The following is a 21946-nucleotide window of genomic DNA, read 5'->3' on the forward strand; positions in this document are numbered from 1 at the left end:
ACTGTTTGTTGCTGTTTCGGCTGCTCACTTTTGGACTCGTCCGAGTCGGAATCTCGAATGGAGAATCTCTCCTCTTCCTCGACGTCAATCTGCTCGGCGTCGATGCCATCCGGAGTCTTTGATCTCGTAGTGTTTTCTTGGATCGAAATGCCCGACAGGCCTCGCAAGTATCCTCCCTGTGTTCCGGAGATAAACACAGATTACAGACCAAGTGTTGGTCTGTATAAAGATACTTTGCGTGGCAATTGGGGCAGAAGCGGAAGGGGGTCCGGTCCATGAGGTTTGAAGATGGACGTAGTCGGGCCGACCAGGCCCAGCTGGAGAGTGGAAGCCCCGAAGGGCCGCCGGAGCGCTTCTTTCTTCGGTGTCGATGTGCTAACACTAAATCGGTACCAAGCACGAACAATACCGTCAAATTTTCCAATAACTAACTTTCCGAATCGAAATACAGAGCAAACAGCAACACGTCCGAACCCGATGGCGGAAAGAAAACGATCTAAGATGGAGTCTACGACCATGCGCAATGGAGCCGAAAGGGAGGAGTCCCTCGGTCTCGTGACTCGAAAAGACTTCTTCGAAGAAAAACAACTTGTAACACTCCGAGCCCAACACTAGAGGCAGGATAATGCACAGCATGTGTATCTGCAGCTATACAAGCCATCGAACATATATATATTTAGTTAGTTGCCCTAGTTAGATGATTTTTCCAAATTATTTTTGTCCTTTTATTTTTGTTTTTGCCCGCATGTGCTAGCCCGTTCCCACACATCCTAGTCCCAATCTTGGTTAGTCTTAGGAATGGCCCAGATCTGAAAGTGATTGATAAAACTGTATTTTGATGATTTACTGATATCATCATCTGCTTTGATGTCTGAAAATAATGTTCACATTGTATTGTTGCTAATCTATATCATCCTTTTGGAGTGTCTAACAGTATTGATCTTTTCTAGGTTGAATCTTTTCAGACACTTTGATCAGCCTATGGTTTAATGTATGTTTATAACTTAGTTTTGCGCACCATTTACGTGACATTGATTTTGGGATTGTAATAAAGCTTTGAAACTTTATTTAGTTTGGAGTTTTGATTTATTGTTGAATTGTTCATGGCGTTTAATACTGTATGGTTTTTATGCCAATGACTTGCAATTGTATAATTCTGACTACTGACTCTGTCACCAAGTCCAAAGATTGAGTCGACCTCTGAAGGTGAGTATTTATGATGGTGTCTCACCCGAGCACTTGTGGTTTCTGAACCTAAGGTGGGAAGAAGACCTCCGAAGGTGCTCCAGCACTAGCTCCTGCTAATTCAGTCTGTAACCTCCTTGTGCAACTTGACGCGAAAGTGATCTTTCAAGGTCATATTAAAATTGTGACTAAACTATGCCACTTTCACTCTGTAGCTTGAATAAAATCATTCTGCTTCTTCCTGAGCAAGTGATGAATATAACTGGTGCAGCAACATTTTTATTTATTTATGGTATTTCTGCAGTGTGATTACCCCAAAGGTGCCCAGGAACACTAAGTCTTCTAACCACTGGCTACTACAAAGGCAGCTGGATTATTTGTTGGTACTGATTCAGCAACTACAAAAAGCTGCAGTCAAATTAATAACTGGTGCTAGCTGGAGTAGTGATACTGTGCTTATTGTAGATCAGCTTCACTGGCTGCCTTTTCTCACAGGTTGCTATGAGCAATATGTCTCCATGCATACCATTAGTCGAAAATGGAGCTGTTAACAGTTTATTTTTGGAAAGCCTGTATAAATAATCATGCTATTGAAGTTTAGGCAACCACATTACGAAACTACATTTCAGTTTCTTTCCAGAAAGGACAGAACACTCATGCCTCCTGCACACAAACTGAAGACATGGCAGTTTACGCCATAAACATAAACCGCATGATTTGTAGGCTTTGTTGTATGTTTCAATTTCATGCCGTTTGCATGCTATGCTTGTGATGTAGTCACCATCCAGATCACCTCGACAGCAGCATACTTAATTGAAGGACTAAAATAAAGGATAGTACTGCCTCACATACAAGAGTCGGTGCCTACTGTGCTCAACCTGCTAAAACGGTGGTTAGCAGTAGGCAGGTCATTTTTATATAACCTCTTTATCTCTGCATTCACAACAGTTACAATGGTCTTACCTTCAATAGCCTGTTCAATGCCTTTCAGGCGGGCATAGGCTGTGTTTATGTCCAATGTAAAGTTGTCTAGTTGCTCCTGAGAACGCTGTCTGAACTCCATTTCTTGATCAGATAATTTTTCAAACAAATCCTGGAAGCAATGTAAACAAATTTAACATTTCACAGGTAAGAAAGTAGCATGACAAGAGTAGAAAAAAAATTATGACCTCAATACAGCACCCAATACATCACTATTAAGTAGAACAACCACTGTATTGCAAAACGTTAACAAGGAATCATCTCTTTTCCTTCCATTAAAATGTATTCAGAAGCACCAAAGTACTTGCAGGGAACCTGTAATATTATTTGCATTACTCATAGGTAAAGTTGACAAGAAAAGGTTATGTACCTTTAGACTGGTTCTCCATTTTATGAGTCCTCATTGAAGTCAAACACTTGAATAATTCCATATAGTGTGCAGACCCCGGAACACCTTTTTGCTATGTTTTCTTCCATGGAAACAGCATCCTAGAATGTCTCTGTCCATTAATTCATATACAGATCTGAAGAATGGTGGCATAACTGAGAACCCATGGATCACTGCCAGAACACTGGAAACATAAATATTGTGTGGAAAGAATAACGTGTCCCGTTTCAGATTTCTGTTTAAATATCTGCCACATTATTTCACAAATATTCTAAATACCTCTCCAGATTATACTCAAAGAACTGCACTGCAACATTCAGATGGAGAGAAAATTCCTTTCAGCAGAGAACATGAAGATAAAATGCAGCCGGTTGCATTTAGACTGAACAAACAGAAAGTAAGAGCTTCAATCAATCACGGTCTTGTATAGCACACTACTAGCCCATAGAGTCTCAAGGCGCTGAGGGGTAACCTCACAGATCAGTTGAAGAGCCATGTCTTGAGGTCCTTCTTGAACTGAGGCAGCGATGGCGACTGTCTGAGGTGCAGTGGTAAGGTGTTCCGGCAATTTGCTGCCAGGTATGAAAACGATCTTCCTCCAGCCGAGGACTTCTTAATTTGGGGTACGTTGGGGAGTGACTGTTGGGACGAGCGGAGCAGTGTGGGAGGGGAGAACCAGTTGATAAAGTTGTTGAGGTAGTTGGGTCTGTCGTCGTGGAGGGCTTTGTAGGCGTGTATTAGGAGATTGAAGTTGATCGTCTCTTCGACGGTGATCCAGTGGAGGTTTTTCAGGTGTTCTGTGATGTGTTCTCGGCAGGGGAGGGCTAGGACGAGTCCGGCGGTGGCATTCTGGATCTGTTGTAGCTTGTTCAGGTTTTTCTTGGAGGTTCCAGCATAGAGGGCGTTGCCGTAGTCAAGTCTGCCTGTGATAAGGGCATGTGTCACAGTTTTCCGGCAGTCGGTTGGTATCCATCTGACGATCTTTCGTAGGAGTCAGAGGGTGTGGAAGAAGGTGGAGGCAACGGAGTTGACTTGCCTGGTCTTAAAGCTTGACCCTTTAACAACCTCTTAAGCACCCGTTTTCTATATCAATATCTATATATACACCAATGTCCAGTATTAAAGCAGTCAGGGAGGAGTGCAGGTCCTTTAGGATTTCAATGTAGATTCCTACAATGCAGGACCAGCACTACAGGTATGTAACCTTTTCTTCTGCATTGAAGGAGTAGCAAGTTAAGTAGTCAAGGTAGCTGATATCTAACGAAATTATATACAGTGGTCGCCACTGCTTAGGTACTAAGGTGGGGAGGGGGGTCCCAAAACAAAATTTCCAGATGCAACTTCCATAGGAAATTTTAGATAGCTTTAAAGCTAAAACGGCAGAACAGAATTACACAAAACTTGGCAAAAAGCTAGATCTTTAACCCAGAAAGCATGCTTTTTGTTATTTTGTGTAAACGTTAGGTAGATTTTGAGAAATTAAGGTTCAAAATATATTGATATATTGACAGTTCAGCTTGAAGTAAAAAGAAAAAAATATATCAAACATTGTGAATGGCTACAGAGGCTTTTTGGAGCAAGCACTCTGATTGGCTGGCTGCAACAAGAACAGAAATGTTGCGGCCGGAATTACAGGACTCTTGGACTTGGTCCTGATGTTGTGAATATGTGTTTTTTAAAAACTGATGTAAGGGGGCAGGGTAAAGACACCCTGCCTCCCTAGTCCTTGTGGGGAGATCCAAGAGGGTCCCCCTAAGGGACAAAATTGTTACAATTCTTTTGTGTTGCGATCCCATGGGAGTCCAATGAGACCAACCCAAAAAAATGAAAAAATGGAGTGCTGTATGTATTTCTCCCTCTCTCCAAACTAACTTTTGGTTCCAGGGACTCCATTCTCCGGGGCCCAATGCAACGCTGTTCCCTGGAACATGCACAAAGAGCAAGGAGCAGACTGAGGCCACAGGAGCCTTAGGGCTTCCCCCACATCCCCCAATGACGCTCAAGTTGTGGGGTTCCAGGTAGGTCCAAAAACTCACTTAAATCAATGTTGTTCCTGGCTGCTGCTGCAGGGCAGGCAAGAATAGAATACATGCCAGTTCCGCAGCGCTGGAGTAGGCTTGGCCTTTGACCCCCAATGACTCAATACCAGGCCACCCACAATATAAAAAAAAATATATAAAAAAAATTGCTGCCTTGCCGCTCATTAAATATTCACAGCGCTCCGGCTGGAGTGACCCATAATGACCTGCGTAGGCTTGGTTTTAATTATTTTACTTCTCAAAGTGCACCTAGGAGAGGCAAGGACACCACCAAAAAGCTCCTCCAATGATATTGAATTGATGACCCCAGCAGAGGAGGTTTTAATTCAATTGGGATTTTTGTTCGTAGGCTCTGGAGTGCAGGAACCTCTTGTGGTTGATCAGATGGCTACATTATGTAGTCTGGAGAGAGTATAAATACTCAAACATGTTGATGATTATTATGAATACAAAGGCTTTATTGCCAATTCCAATAACAAATGTTTATATTGATTACTCCACACCATAAGGATGCTATGAAAAACCTTTAAGTGGCACCGTTAGAAACACCAAGAAAACAGTAACACAGGCCCTGATCACCAGCAGATACGTCCAGGCCAACACATTCTACGCAGAGTGCACAACACATCTCCTGAACAGGCTCCAAACCGTCCAGAACACAGCAGCATGACTCGTCCTCAACCTATCTCACCGTGCCCACATTGTCTGTCTCTCACTCACACACACAAATATATGTGTATATATTTATATATATATGTGTTTGTGTATATATGTGTTTGTGTATATATATATATATATATATATATATATATATATATATATATATATATATATATATATATATATATATATATATATATATATATATATTCACACACACAAAGCATTACACATCACAAGCCCCCACCTACCTCAAAAGCTGCATATGCTTCCACCACCCCACGAGACAACTTGGATTCACAGGACTCTCAATAGCACAGGTAGCCCGCACACAAAAGTACACAACTGGAGGGGGCACGCTCTCATGTTATCCCTCAAAGCCTGGAATGACGGGCTAGTAGGCAAGCCTTTTATAAAAATGACACCCCTTTATACTATGATACCGTGGCTGGTATAGGTGGAGGTATTTTAAATATGGTGTTCAGGATCCACTAGAGGTGAAATAGGATTTGAGGGCATCAACAAAGTTAATTCCATCTACCGTAAAGCGTAGTATTTAATAGTGCATTCAATAAATATACTTTTCCTTTTAACAAGGAAGCATACTGACTGGACATTAATTCCAGTGGAATCGGAAAACCAAAATAGATTTAACTCCTGTCCATCATCTTTTAATATTCACTGGAAAATAAACACAGCTTACGCCACCACATATATATCTTTACTGGTGGAAAAATAGTTTTAAGTACTTCTAGAAAATCTTTACTGACTGGATTCTTAGAAAATTAATCTTGCTGTGGTGATTTTCTATACGAAGTTTTAGCAACCAAGCACAATTTTTTGGAAGAGATTTGTAATTTGGATTTGGCTAGATACAGCAAGAAAGGAAGTAGGGCTTCTTCCTGGCAGGAGACAAGATAGCGGTCCTTACTGAAGCACCATATACAGAATCTCTTCAATCTGAGGGCCTAGCATGATCTTGTCAATTGACATTTCGCCTCTTTAAGTATGTCCATGCATTCTTCAGGAAGACTCAGATGTCTATTCTTTCTGATGTCAGAAGCCTGACAGCCAAATTGAAGGACTGCAGACACAAGTGATGTATTGATAATACAGAATTGAAGGTCAGGTCTATTTCATCTGCAAAGTAGTTTCTTGCAGTGTATGAGTGACCTCTCTACCAGGTCTGGGTACCACCACTTCCTCGGCCAGTCTGGAGCTATTAATATCACATTGACCTTGGATTGGCTTAGTTTACCATTCACCATAGGAATGATTGAGATTGGAGGAAAAAAGAGTTGACAAATGGTGTTGTCCAATTAATCAACAGGGTATTGCCCGATGAGCTCTGTTTTTGGTGCCCTTGATGTGAAGCCTCAGTATTTTTTATTTCTTGCCCAGGAGAATACATCTACTGTTGGGAATCAACTTTCTCAAAAGATGGCTCGGGAAACGTCCTCGTTCAGGACCCATTTCTGATTTTTATAGTGATGTTAATTGAGAAAATTCACTTCTTGGTTGTGGCTTCCTAAGATGTGCATTACTGTCAGAAAAGAACACCGCATATATTAACTTTGTTTATTGGTATTTTCAAGACATTACATCTCATAATCAGTGTAGACACAGCATGGTATTTACGTCATATACAATATCCAGTAGAATTATTGTCTTCTTGGAAGTACCACAATGGGACCATGTCTGTTTCAGAGTCATACATTAAGTCCAATTGAGACATTTAGCATGAATGTACCCATGGATCGTTACATTAGGGGTATCACATCTGAGATCCATTATTCAGCATTAACTTGGTGTTACCAATCAAACTTTTAAACAGAACTAGTAACATTTAACATAGCGCCTGAAGAACATTTCTTTGCATAAGTGTGTAAGGGTAGTCAGGGTATGGTGGGGGTATCCAGTAGGTGGAGCCAGCGTCTTTAGACTTTACAAGCTCCGGCAGCTGGGGAGGGTCATTGTAATTAGGTATGGGGCGCATCCATAGTCTGCACGTATAGCTGGTGCACTGCGCAGCAGTATACCCCAAGCAGTTCCCACCCATCAGCCTCCGCAGGTGCTCCTGTAGATTGGTGTCTGCGGTGCATGTATAAGGTGTCCCCTTCTTGAGACCTCATCCACTCAGTGTTTGGGCCCGGGATTAATCAGATTATACGAACCCTGTCCTCCGCTTCCCGGCCGTCCTCTCGCTCCTGCATCTCCCACATCTCCAGCACCTCAGACCACAGGGGGGGGGGGCAATGGGGTGCACACACTCCTCTTGCCTCCTCCATTTTGAACACACGTATCTCTGCCTGTGCCAACTTCATAACATCCCACTTCATCTGCCAGGGTGGGACCTGTGGGGGATTTCCAGGCCAAAGCTATCTGCGCCTAGCCAATACCAAAGCGAGATCCAAAAACTTGTTGCCAACTTTACTGGCGGTGGTCTGGGGAATAATCCTATTAGGCAGTGAGAGGGGCCTAGTGTTAGGGGCCGGTTTAAGACCTCCACTAAGGTTCCCAGGGCCTGGCACCAAAACTGCTGCAGCCTAGGGCACTCCCATGTCATGTGATCGAAGTCTCGATCAGTTGTGTTGCATCTGGGACATCCCCTGGGTTCCCCGCTGTATATTGTCCTAAGTCTGTGGGGGTTAAGTACGTTCTGTGGACATAATTATACTGAGTATTTAAATCATGAAATACGGGACACCCTGTAGGGGTAGGCCAGCACCCTCTGCCACTCTGTCTGTTACCTCCCCTCCCAGCGTCGTCTCCTATTTGGTTCTCAGCTATTGCAGCAACTTCAGTCAGCTCGCTAAGGGCCCCGTAGAGCCAGACGACTAAGTGAGTACCCTCCTCCATTGTCAGTAAGAGCTGGAGTATTTTCTGCACGCCAGGCTCTGCGTTCACCGTGCTCCACAGATCCCTCACAGCATACACCAACACTCGGTAGGTGAGAAATTGCCCCAGCAGTATTCCAGTCTCTGCAGCAAGTTCCTCAAGTAGCATTAGAACACCAGTCCTGAAGCAGTCCCCCAGTGTCTTCACGCCTGCCTCCGTCAAGGGTTGCATTTGGCCTGCCTTAAAGGGGTGGGCCGGGGCCCCATAAGGTACAATCGTCAATGGCAGCTCGAGGTGTATGGGACCTTCACCCCAGTGCACCTCAGGCACCGTCGCTAACAGGTCAAGGTCACCTTTAGTAGCGTACTCTGGGTCACGAGGTGAACCTTGGGGTCCAGCATCTTAGTTAACACAGGTCAATGCAAAAATGGAACTGAGCCGCGAGGGGTTCAATAATTATGGCAAATAGCAGGGGGGAGAGAGACGGCAGCCCTGCCTGGTGCCTCAGAATATTCTGTAGACTTCTGAGATTTTCTTGTCTGTCCTCACTCTTGCCACTGGAAAACTATATAGTAGCTCCATCCTCCTAGTCCCATCCTGATCATCACCGCCTGCAGGTAATCCCATCTCAGTGAATCGAATGCTTTCTCCAAGTCAATTGAAAGGAGCACAGCATTAGGATGTTGCACATCATAAGGGACCTGCAGAAGTGAGTACAAACATCTATGGGTCAGAGATGTGTTGCGTGCAGGTACAAAACCATTTTGATCTTCATACATCATTTGGGAGTTGTGAGGGAGTAGTCTGTTAGCTGTGGTTTTGCTCAGTATCTTGAAGTCGCAGTCCAGCATACATAGAGGCATAGATAGAGGCCGGAAATCGGTCATTGAGGCTTCTTTAGATTTAGTTTTGGGCAAGGGGACCACTAGTGCTTCCCTCATCGTCTCTGGGAGAATACCCTTGTCGTACGCTTCTGTGTACAGTTCAACCAATTTGGGTGTTAGGATGTCTGCATATAACTTATTGAACTCCATGGAGTCTGTCCAGTGTTTTGCCTGCTGCCAGTTGTTTAATGGCAGCCTTAAGCTCCTCTAATGTTACTGGTTTGCCCAGGGGGTCCCTATCTGCCTGTTCAAGTGTTCGTAGTGGCAGTGTCTGCAATTGGTGTCCCAACGTCCACAGCAGATCATCCTCAGGCTGTCTGTAATGTATGTTGGGGAGTATACCCACATCCAATCGGACACACAGAGACTTGTGATCATACTGCACTCATTTCCAAGGCACACCAACCAGGCTAACATTCTACCAGATTTACCCTCCTCTTTATGTATTGAAGCCAAGTACCTCCGATAATTGTGGCAGCGCAGCCTTTCCAATGTCTCATTATATGCCTCACATGTATTAAGCAGCCGTTGTCGCCCCCCTGACTTGTGCCCTGTTCATTATCTCTATGATGTAGCTCCCTCTCTAGCCAGGTTAGGTCACGCTCAAGGGTTCGCCGGATTCCCACCGTCTGTCCGATAGAGTGTCCCTGTGTCACTACCTTTAAGGCCTCCCCTTCTATACTTTGGGCTGTGGTGGACTCCTTATTGATGTTAATATGTTCTGTTAAGTGTTTCCTGAGGGAGTCTCTATTAGTCATGTCTTCCAGAGATGCTGGCTGGAGTCTCCACGTAGGACTGGAGTGCTTTCGCTTGCACAGTGCCAGGTGAGCAGCAACGGACTCAGGTCCGACAGGGTGCGGCCAAGATATTCGGTGTGCACGACCTCGGGGCTGAGAGTCTTAGAACATACCACCAGTCTATTCTAGTGTGGAGGTGATGAGGGCTCAAGTAATATGAGTAGTCCCCATCTTGGGGGTGCTGGATTCGCCAGACATCCTCCATGCCCCAGTGGGTTACTCAGTCGGTCAGTCCCTTCGTCGTCCTGTGTGCCACGGGTAGTGGGGGAAGAGAGCAATCCATCTCTGTGTTAAGAGTGCAATTAAAGTCCCCTCCCACCAGTAACTGTCTGCCCCGAGAATCTAGCCAATCGGCTTGCGAGGGTATGCAGGAATAGGATCTGGTCCTGGTTGGGCGCATAAATACATCCCAAGGTGATATGCCTCCTGTGCATTCTGCCCTCCACCAGGACGTAATGATCGTCCTGCTCTATATCAGCGGCTATGACTTTGAAAGGAACCCCAGCCCTTAAACATATCAGAGTGTCCCATGCAAATGCAGAATATGTGGTGGCCTATACCTGCCCCGTCCATCTGCGTCAGACTTTAGTGCGGTGATGTGCGTTTCTTACAGTAATGCTTTATGGACCCCTCTTCTCTTCAGATACACAAGGATCTTGTGGCATTTAGTGATAGTCCCCATACACCGGACACTCCATGTTACCAGCTTGTAATCAGCCATAATAGTAAATTGTGGTCTGAGTGAAGTGCATGTCTTCCCTATTGGCAGCACCCCACTATCTCCCTCCCTCGTTCTCTGTCCACCTGGATCCTTGTCAGAACAGCAATATTTGACCTCACTTGCGCAATTTGGTAACGCTCCAACAACAATCCCCAACTCCCACTTCCCAGAGCAATCCAGCAACCGCCAACTGCCCAGACTATAAAGGTTAAAATTAACAACTGAAACAGGTCATGTAGTAATCTCGCCATCAACTAGCGGGTGGGCAAGAACCTTAGACATGGCCGCCGCCGCCTGTTGAGTTGGGAAAATTCCCCATCAGGGGCTGTTTGTAGGATCCATGGTGATGAGAGATCTATCAGCCCAGTTTCTCCACGGTGTGGGGGTAACTATCGGGATCTCATCCGTATGATGTGAGTCAGAGTCAGTGGAGGGTGCTCGCTGGTAGCTTTCTTCTCCGCTGGATTCTCTTGTCAGTTTGTTGCTCTGTAAGGATGCAGCTGCTTTCAGCGCCGTCTTCCTGTCATTGTCACTTTGTGCCGGGGTATGTCCAGGTCTACGTTGGGGGCGGTCCCGTGGCCTCGGAGACCTCCTGCGTTTCCGCTGGGTCAGCTTTCCCTTTTTGGTGATGGTGTCTGTGCCGGGCCCAAACCTCCTCCAATGTTTAGTATAAGAGTGTGTTATTCATTATTACCCGCAGGTTGGCTGGGAACAAGAGCAAATACTGGATGCCCTCCTCCTGAAGCGCTCATTTCACCTCTGTGTAAGAGGCCCGTCTGGCCTGTACCTCAGCTGTTAAGTCTTGGAATAGGGACACCATTCTGTTAGCCACCCTGAAAGGTCCAGCCTCTTTGGCATGTTGCAGCAGTATTTCTCTGTCTCTGTAATGTATTAATTTGGCCACAACTGTGCACGGGGCGGCCTGGGGCCAGCAGCCTCATTGACACTCTGTGCACCCTCTCTAACGCAAAAAAGGCAGTGAGCCGCTCCGGAGCCACCTCCATCCTCATCCACTGCTCCAGGTAGGACACCTCCGGAAGACCAATAATGCGTACATTATTTCTTCAATTTTGGCCTTTCGCATCCTTCACTCTGCGCTCCAACCAATGGACACGTTCAGTCAATTGTACCATTTGGGCTTTCATCTCTTGGTGAGATGGGTTTAAGTCTGTGAGTGTGGTTTTGGTGTTCCGGACCCTATCAGCTAGCTTCAGATGATCAGGTGTCAACAGGCCCAATTCAACCGAGACCTGGCCTATTTCACGTTGCAGCATTGTTTTGGTGTCCTCAATAGCCCCAAAGATAAGAATCCAGGGTAGCCTGGAGTGAGGTGGGGACGGGGTTTATCATATCTGACTGCGCCATTTCGCTCGCTCATTGCTGTCCTTGTGGTTCGGCCCTATGTCTGCCCTATGTAGTCATCCACAATGCAGTTAGAGAGTTCCCAGGGGAGCCCCAGTCTGTTCCCAGTGGGCTTAAGGACGACTATCTTTCCCCAGAGCCTCCTGCAACGGCACGGTGAGGCCGGGTCTTGCGTAGCATAACAGTACAGCTATGAACGAGGCTCCTTTCGTTCAATTAGCCTCCCCGGTCATTATCTTATATTGTAGTGTCTTCTCCTGTGCAGGTTGTCTGGTCCTGCCTAAAATGCACCAGTGGAGAGTGTGGGCTTAATTCTGACCCTGGTCACCACAGCTCACCAGTCCCCCAGGGACCTGAAAAGAGGAGGGGGGTGTTCGAGGTGGGAGAAGTGGGGTTGGTCTCTTGCCACCAACGTTAGCTCCTCCGCCTATCAACCCTGGGGGGGGGGGGGGGCGATGGCAGTGAACGTATCAGGTGGCCCTCCCAACCCAGCGACTCCCCCACGCCTCTCTGCAAGGCCACTCATCCTTCAGCCGCCTTCCCGGCCCGGGTTCTCACTGCTGCTCACCTCCGTTCACTACCTGTCTCTCTCCGCCTGCTGGGCCATCAACCAGGCAAGCAGCCAACACCGGGGTCCCGCAGCAGCACCCCTTCAGGGCTCCCCTGGCCACCAGGCAGGGCAAAGCTCGTCATGGTGTCGCGCTCTGCTCCTGCTCGATCAGTGACTATGGTGGGGGTGGGGAGACAGGAGGTTGCAGGTCTGCTCCTTCCCCGGTGTCCCCCACCTAGTCCGCCACTCCTCTCTCAACGGTCTGTGGGCAATGGAGAGGACAGGCAGGTCCAGCCCTCCCCCTGATGTGTTTCACCTAGACCAGGCCAGACCACGACTCTCCTCAGCCCAGGCTAGGCCACAAGGTCGCACATGCAGTCCCCGGCCAAGCACTCTGCCCAGATCCACAGGGTTGCCTCGTCACCAGCCTCCTGGGCCCCCTACTCAGGGCCTCCACCTCCGCTCGGCATGCCAGTCTGACCGATGCAGGCCCTCCCGCCAGCACCACCTCCTCTCAGTCGGCCACGGCCCGCTTCCCTGGCACTTCGGAGTGAACAAGTTGATTCGGCTTCTGCCCTGCACTGCGGTCTTGCAGGGTCAGGATCTGGGCCCTGATGGGGCATGCAGTGGAGGATATTTGTTGGGCCGATGCGGAGCTGGCTGATTGAGCGTCCGCCATGTTAGCCGACCTGGCCACGCCCCGGCATCCATCACTATGGTCTGTGTTGGAATTTTCTTTTGGAAGAATACTCCTGTTAGGAGATTCTGGTCGCTGCATCATCTCAGTAGCTGTGTCACCTAGCTTGTTAGGGTTAAAGTCTTCTCATTTGCCTGTCTTAAAGATCACTGATTTTTGAGTCACTGTTGGAGGTCTCATAAAAAGTCTCTCTCACCATGTGATCATTTTTCCCTATTCTAATTTCCTCTCAATAGTTCAACATTACTTTGTCCAATATACTGTAATTCTTCTTTGTATTTACTGGACAATTTAGAGCTAAGATTTCTTGTCTTGTCCCCTCTATCTCCCTATTTAGCTTGATCTATAAACATCCTGTTAAGATCCCTAGATGTCTTCTTTAACTTATTTTCCAACTTATTTGCTCTTTCAAAACGTTTATTCTTAGGCCCTTTGAATCCAGTTAATCAATATCATCGAGTCCCACCACTTTGATGACTCATGCTTACACAGTCTCTCCAGTTTGATGAACGAATCTTTAAGGCTTTTCGGTTTGTTTCCTTGCTTTCATGCTTGATTCTCCTTGTTTCTGTAAATAAGTCACTTGTCAACTCTCCATGTTTATTCAAATGTTTCGCAATACCTCCTTTATCCAAAACTACTGTTCGTCTTGAAACTCCCTTTTAGTTGAAAGCCTTGCCTTCTTCCAAATTCAGATAACCATTTACTGAGACTAGGAATCATCATTTCAGAGCACTAAACCTCCAACACCATAACCCCAATGGTGTGTTTCCACAATCCATTCAAGCTCCAATGGAGTTGAATTATATCATTATTCCAATTCTCTTTACTCAATCTATAAATTAAAAATTCTATACTACAATTTCTTCAATAGTTCATTTTATGTAATTATCTTTTAAATTTGAATCTTCACAAACTCCAGAGGGAAAAGCCACACAACTAACACGTGTTTCAAGGTAAAAACATCCTTTTCAAGGCTTCAAATTAAGGACATTTTATAAGTTGAGATAAAATCATATAGCCATTTTTGTTATATTCAATGTAACCTCCTTCAAATTCCGTATCAGGAGATCATCATACTGGAATTCATAATGGATCAGCTTCCCGTTTTGTTTTTGTGGAGAATTGATCCATTGGGAACTCCAATTGTTCATTGGGAGTTGATCCATTGAAAGGGAGCGTGGCTATTTTGAGCAGTGCTTCGTGTTTTATACTGGACAGCTTTACCCACAAAGTCCTGCTCAGAGGGATGCCATGGCAGTATTCTGTGCCAGAGTTAGGATGAGTCCACAGCAGCACTAATAACCTGTTTGGAGGATAGCAGGCACGGCTCTTCTGCTATGGCAGAGGAGCGTTACTCCCTGCTCCACCCTTCCCCCCCTCCCCACACCCTCTTCTAGCCAGCAGGAGCAGCTGCAAAACTTTTACAATAAAATTATAATTAACTATGTTTATTATTGTTTTATTGTAAAAGGGGTGGGGCCATGGGCTATGACTAGCATGGAGGGGGCAGTGCACAGCACTCCCCTCAGTGCGCATGTATGTTTGGCCACCTGTCTCGGGACGGCCAAGCACACATGGGCACTGTGCTCTCGCCAACTTGGAACTGTGTCACTGGGTTGGAGACAGCAGGCAGAGACCCCCACTCTGCCTCCAAGCACCCTTGGCTTGGCGCTGGGGCCAATCCAATAGTTGCTGTCATGCTGCCAGCAGCATGACAGCAGCGTTCGGATTGGCCGTAGGGCAGGCTGGGAGCCTGTGCCTGCATGCAGCTTCAGTGGAGGCAGAGGAGCATTGCCGTGGTGGCAGCGGGAATCAGTTTTTTTTCCTTTTTCTAAATGAATCCCAGCCACGCACAGTCCCGCCCCTTCAACGCGCCACAAGCCACATCTGGAGAACTTTCAATAACCATCTCGAAGCAATCTTGTTGGTGTCTGGCAAATCTTCCATAGAGGATTTCATTCCATACCAGATTTCTGGTGACTACTCTACAGCAGCGCTGCTGCATTCTTAGGAGAGGTTGATGCTGTGCCACATGTTTTTTGCAAGGAAAAGTTGTACTTTCTCTTTAGGGAGGAGTAGCTGACTCAAGAGTGGATGTGTTTTTGTCTTACCACCATAATAATGAGTATAGTTTAGGGCCTACCCTGAGGAATTTAGTGTTTTGTTGAGGTGGTCTATACCTCAGTGGGTTTGGGGTAACTGCCTTTATAACGGCCAGTCAAAAATGAATCTTCTTCCATACCTCGAAACCCCAGACCTAGAGTCAACAAAGGTTTAGGAGCTGTCCTAGTATCAAGTGTCCAACCTTACTCACACTGATGGGAGGGATGTCTTACTGGTACCTCATGAAAGATAATGTCATCAACTGGCGTGATTACTGATGGAGATTGTTCAGGAGAAGTAGGAGTGTATGTAGCCAAGTCTGGGGTCCGAACAAGGTGTACAATACTGGAAAAATATCCGCTAGCTTTGGATGAAGTAGAGCTCCAAGGTGAAATCAATCAAGGAATTTGTAAAGCGCACTACTCACCCGTGACGGTCTCAAGGGGCTGGGGGGGGGGGAGTTTGCACTGCTACTGTTTGAATAGCCAGGTCTTGAGAAGACTCCTAAAGGTAAGGAGGTCCTTCGTCTGACGCAGGTGGGTGGGAAGAGTGTTCCACGTATTAGCAGCGAGGTGCAAAAAAGATCTGCTGCCAGTTGTAGTTCTGCGTAGGACGGTTGCGAGGGCTTCGGAGTGGAGCTCTCGGGTCAGGGTGTAGAAGGAGAGCTGTCTCTTGAGGTATTCTGGTCCAGTGTTGTGCAGTGCTTTGTGAGCATGGGTGAGGAGTTTGAAGGTGATTCTCTTGTTGACAGGGAGCCAGTGCAGGTCTCTCATGGCCTGTGATGTTGCAGTGGTGGGGGATGTCCAGGATGAGGCGTGTGGAGGTGTTCTGGATGTGTTGCAGCTTTTTCTGGAGTTTGGCCGTGGTAACTGGGTAGAGGGCATTGCCGTAGTCCAGTTTACTGCTTACGAGGGCTTGGGTGACTGTTCTTCTGGTTTCCATGGGAATTCATATGTAGAACTTTCGGAGCATGCGCAGGGTGTTGAAGGAGGAGGAGGAGATGAAGTTGACTTGCTGGGTCATGGATAGTGAGGAGTCGAGGATGGGGAGGTAGAGAGGACTTGGAGGGGTTGTTTGGCGCTGACCACAAAACCCCTCCCCGCATTCAAAATTTCAATGCCCCCGGGACCTGACACACTTGGTGGCTTCATAAAAACAAAGTCGGGAGCCCACACTTGTTTTTTGTTTCTTTTACATTTTTGCAGTCACTTTGTGCAATCACGAGTCTGCAGCAATATGTTCTTTTCTTAAAAAGAAAAAAGTGCTTTTTTGCCCTGGCGGGCTACCCCTGGGAACCCAGCACCAGAGCTAAGCGAGGGGTCAGGGTGTCCCTGGAAGCAGAGTCCCAAGATGGCTGCCAACACTTTCTAGTTTGAAGTGTTGGCACCCAATCAGAGCTCTGCAGCTTCGTGCACGAGCTCTTATTATTCGTGACCGCGTCAGGGAGGATCCGCGGCCATAGACATACAAGTTTATTTTCCCTTTAATATCTCAAAAACTACTTTTACATCAAATAACCAAAAGCACAATCTGCAGAACAAAATCTAGCTTTCTGCCAAATTTGGTGTCATTTCGTCCAGCAGTTTGGACTGTAGTCGTGTTCAAAACTCCTATAGGACTTAACATGGAAAACACATGTTTTTTTACCCCCCCCCCTCCCTTTTTTCCTCAGCCCCCGCTTGACGAATCACCCCAACATGTCCCATGCGCAACAAGAATCAACGGCACACTTTTGTTTGGGAAATTTTGGGAAATTTCATCAAACATGCCAAAGATAGGGAAGTCAATAAACGCTTTTTCTATGGAAACATGGCCTTAACTATAACTACCTAGTGGCTACCACCACTAGGTAATTATATTTGTGTGTGTATATATGTGTGTGTGTGTGTGTATGTGTGTGTGTGTGTGTGTGTGTGTGTGTGTGTGTGTGGTGGGTGTGTGGTGTGTGTGTGTGGTGTGTGTGTGTGGTGTGTGTGTGTGGTGTGTGTGTGGTGTGTGTGTGGTGTGTGTGTGGTGTGTGTGTGGTGTGTGTGTGGTGTGTGTGTGGTGTGTGTGTGGTGTGTGTGTGGTGTGTGTGGTGTGTGTGGTGTGTGCGCATAATCACTGAAAAAATTCAAGGTTACAGGGATGTTATATTTAGGTTGATATTTTACCCATACAAAGCCTTAGAAATTCAGCAGTTATCGTTATATTTATAGTTATACCTAGGTTAAGAAACCATAACTCATGGCCTAAAGTTACTTTCCGGCACAAGTTATAGTTTATTCAGATAAGTATAACTTTAAGTATAACTACAACTGCTAAATAGCTATGGTTTTGTATGGGTAACTATAACGTTCCTGTAACCCTTGTTTTTTTTCAGTGAATTTCTATGTTTTTTTAACACACACGTTAATATTTGTGTCAGGTTGCAGCAAGCCAACCAGGGCCTTGCTTTTCCCCAGGATCTGAGTAGGACCCTCAAATCTGCGGATTGGCCAGAAAGCAAAGAAATTTTTTTACCCATGTGTCCTATGGGGTCAGGATACCTGTATCCTCAACCCTTATAAGTGTTTACCCCCCCTTCAGGCAATGCAGAAAAATTGGCAGTCAAAACTTTCCTGTCAGGTTGCGGCCAAGCAATCAGGGCCATGCTTTTCCTCAAATCCAAGGAGGATCTGCGTGACCTATATATACACATTTTGTTTTCATTTAATAACTAGAAAAATACTGAATGGATTTCCACCAAATAACAAAAAGGCCTCTTTCTGGATCAAGAGCTACCTTTCTGCCTAATGTTGTGTAATTTTGTCCAGTGGTTTCGGCGCTATTGCTGTTCAAAATCGCATGGACAAATGAATGGGGAAAATGTGTTTTGACCCGCCCCCCCCTCCTATTTAGCGGCCCCTGCTTGACGGATCACCCCAAAACTGTCTAGACCAGTGGTTCCCAACCTTTTGACTCCTGAGGACCCCCAATGAATCATTACTGGAAGCCGGGGACCCCCAGCAACTTGTACGATTTAATTTTCAAATATTAAAACAGTAATTCACAAAAAATATAACAAGTACACACCAAACAAATAGTCAAATTATGACAGATAAAATGTGTTTAAATATATTGTTTTACTGATTTTATACTGCTTCTTACTAGAACTCGTTTAATATTTTGTAATGTAATCTGCTATATGGTTTTTATTTTCTTTTTTTGTATGGCTTCATTTATTTTGTGTTTTCTTTATTCTTTTTGATTGTTGATTAATGTTATTAGTATGTATTCTTTGCTTTTATGATTGAATTAAATCGAATAAAGTATTTTGATGATGACAGATAAAATTCTTTTATATTGAAAAAATCGAAACATTTTATTGGGAAGGTTGGCGCTGCATCTCGGCAACTACCTTTTCAATGTTGGGTTTTAATTAGGAAAGGTGAATCCTCAGGTCAGATTCTACATTTCCGGAGTGATTTCTGTTTTTATTTTTTAGGTATGCAAGATCTGAGAAAGCTTTTTCACATAAATAAGTGAAGGGGAAAGGAAGTAAACCATAAGGGCCTCTCATCTCTCCCTAGCCACTCTGTCACATGTACTTCATTTGTTTTATAGCACCTCTCATACCACTGTAGGGTGTCAGGGCACTTTACAGGGGACTACAAGGTGTAGGATTCACATGTCATCCACACTGGTAGGCATTTTCTAAGAGTGCTTGGTCCGGAAAAGAAACAAACTTAGGATTCAGAACACAGCACAGTGATTAGCGATGACGTTAGCGCAGTGCTTAATTTGTAAATAAAAACGTGCCGGTGCCCAAAGCCCTCCTTTTAAACACGTGCCTAGTGCAATTAAATGTGGGTACATGGAATACTGAAAGCCATCTCAGACTCTTCAATCCAAATAAAGCCACTCCCTGCCACTTCAGCTCACTCTTCCCTTCCTCCGTCTTTCCCATATGTGTCTTTTGCTCGCAGCAAATGCTTGAGACAAAAGAATAAGCCCCGGCCCGCAAAAATAAGTGCTGGTGCTCAGCACTGGAAACAACAAGCACAAATTAAGCACTGCGTTAGCAATAAGAATGTATTTCTACACAAGCAAACCTTTTTAGCAGCATAAGGAAAATGAAAGACAAGGAAAAAACAACATTCTAATTTGTGCCATGCGGTTTGCATGCAGTTCTTTAATGGCAGTTCACAGCTCACTGTGCTAGATTACGATTATAAACTGCATAGTAACAAAAGAATCTCTGTGACAAATGCAGTAACCCACTGTGCCATGCACATAAAATACTGTTTTTTGCATGATACACATTCTTTGCAGCAGGCATATTAACCATCTGCGCTACCTTTGAGTCAAAACTGCCACTGCACAAGACTCCCATCTCTCTCCAGCAGATACATTAATCACTTGAGTTAGCTTGAGCTTTTATTTTTGCAGTACAAGGAGCTTTGCAGTGCGTTTAAAACTGCTCAACAACGGAAGTAATAAATATGAAAACACGCGCGCGCTGTTTGTCAGATGCCCCAGCTGGAGAAGTGCCTTCCTCCCAGCCCAGGCCTGTGGATCCCCTGGGAATGTGCCATGGACCCCTGGGGGTCCGCGGACCACAGGTTGGGAACCACTGGTCTAGACAGCAGCTGAAGCGACCACCATTGTGTTTTGGAACATTTTGTGAAGATTCATCAAACGGCGACAAAGTTATTGGCAAAACAAAATGCTTTTTCTATAGAAAATAGGTCCCAACTATAATTAACTTGTGGCTACTGTCACTAGGTAATATATAAATTCAAAGCTAACAGTTTAAAACTTTTTCACAAATCCTTTTCGTAAAAGTAAAGAGATAAAAGTTAGTAGGATAGTGTAGCCCTATAAGCTGTCATGTGAGTTTAAATACAAAAAATGGACAGCACACTACCTTTGTCACAATTAAGACCAGTAACCGCCTTTCAAATTCTTTTAAGGGTGAACGGAGGTATCACCCTCTGACCATTGGTGTGGTAAATTCAACAACTGCACGGTACTGGGGGGAAAAAACACTGGGGAGATACAAAAGGGTGTAACTGACGTACTCTTGAATTAGAGATGGTATAGTGACTGCATCTTAGGTTACTATGTGGCAATGAGGAAGCGTTTATAAAGAAAGATATTTCCCCTGAACATGGACAGGAACCCGAAATGTATCGGAGTTTTTCAGTTTGATTGTTGAATCAAGATTCATGACGATACTGAATTTGCATGGAAAGTTTGTCATTGTAACGAGAAATTAAACCACAATAAATGTATGTATGTATTTATGTTAGATTTATAGAGCGCATTCCGGCTCACAAAGAGCATCGAAGCGCTAGATGATTGGAGAATATTCAACTAATGAAGTAACATATGTCATGGAATCGAAAAACATATATGAGTTTTAACCTCAACAGAGGTATTTGTGAGTGCACAGAAGGGACGCTGCTCCAGCTCAGGAGCCAGTGCTTTTATTATGTGAGTTTAAAACAGTGCCTGCACCTTAAAGGACCCTGGGACCACCAGTATCCCATCATGCCCAGCCGGTGGCAGTTGCTTCAGTTCTTTTTGACGACATGTGTGTGTGTGTGATAGGTAGATCCCGTAATCGCCTCGGTCATCTCCACCGGGGAGGCGGGAGGGTTTCTTATGACTTCAATGGAGAGTCCCCTAAAAGATAACTGGGATTTCAGGTAAGAAACCTTTCCTTCTCTCTCAGGGGATCTCCATTGATAGGCATGAGCAATTAATAGAGTAGCAAGCTCCTCTCCACTAAGGGAGGTGGAAAAGAGAGGAACAACTAATCTAGCCATTCAAGCAGATACATTTCTGAGGGAGGCCTGTCCTACTGGAGCATTTATTCTAGCATCCGAGCCTAAGCAATAATGCTTGGTAAATGTGTAGAGAGATCTCCATGTAGCTGCTTTGCAAATTTCAGCTATAGGGACATTTGTCATTAATGCGGTAGTAGTGGCTATAGCCCTAGTAGAACGTGTTTTAGGTCTAGCTGATAAGGTCTTGTTGGCTTTCTGGTAGCATTAAAAAAATGCAGGATACTATCCATCAGAAGATAGATTGTTTGGAAGTAGCTAGACCTGTGCGGAATGGACCATAGTTGATAAGCAGTTGGTCCGACCTTAGTAAATCTCATATTTGTTTATGTAAAACTTTAATATTCACGTCAAGGGAATGGAGTGTTCTTTCTACGGGAGTGTGAGGAGGCTGAAAGAAGGTTGGTAAGGTAATTGTCTGATTAACATGAAAACCAGAAATCACCTTTAGAAGGAATTTCGGATGAGTCCTCATTACTATCTTATTGGAATGGAAGACGGTGTAAGGTTCATGAACACACCCCTGGATTTCGCTAACCCCACGTCCTGATGTGATTGCACAGAGGAAAGCAGTTTTCCACGAGAGGTTATGCAAGGAGGATTTGTGAATGGGCTCAAAAGGAACCTGTGTGAGGTGTGAATGTACTATATAGTGCACCCACGGAGGAGATAGGCGCCTTATGGGAGGAAAAACCTTTTTTAAACCCTCTAAGAAGTCTTTTATGACTTGCATTTTGAAAAAAGAGGTTAGTGAAGGACATTTTCTGTAGGCAGTAAGAGCTGTTAGATGAACTTTTATGGAAAGGAATTGTATGCCAGACTTTGCCAAACAGAGTAGATAAAGAAGGATGACATCTTCCTGGCAGATTGTTTGGTCCACGTTCTTGAACAGTAAGTTGTCCATCTGAACAAGCAGGAATCTGGCTGT

At 45.1% G+C, this 21946-nt stretch overlaps 1 protein-coding gene across 2 annotated transcripts in view; it reads right to left on the bottom strand.

The window, feature by feature from the left end:
• IMMT (inner membrane mitochondrial protein) overlaps window positions 1-21946 on the bottom strand; it is a 300472-nt gene that overhangs the window by 37709 nt on the left and 240817 nt on the right. For both annotated transcript variants that reach the window (XM_069204323.1, XM_069204314.1), the window contains one exon: window positions 2149-2278. In XM_069204323.1, coding sequence (XP_069060424.1) covers window positions 2149-2278 — 130 coding nt within the window. The remainder of the gene's footprint in view (window positions 1-2148; window positions 2279-21946) is intronic.

This window comes from Pleurodeles waltl, chromosome 1_2 (assembly GCF_031143425.1).
Source record: "Pleurodeles waltl isolate 20211129_DDA chromosome 1_2, aPleWal1.hap1.20221129, whole genome shotgun sequence".
NCBI classification, from domain to species: domain Eukaryota; kingdom Metazoa; phylum Chordata; class Amphibia; order Caudata; family Salamandridae; genus Pleurodeles; species Pleurodeles waltl.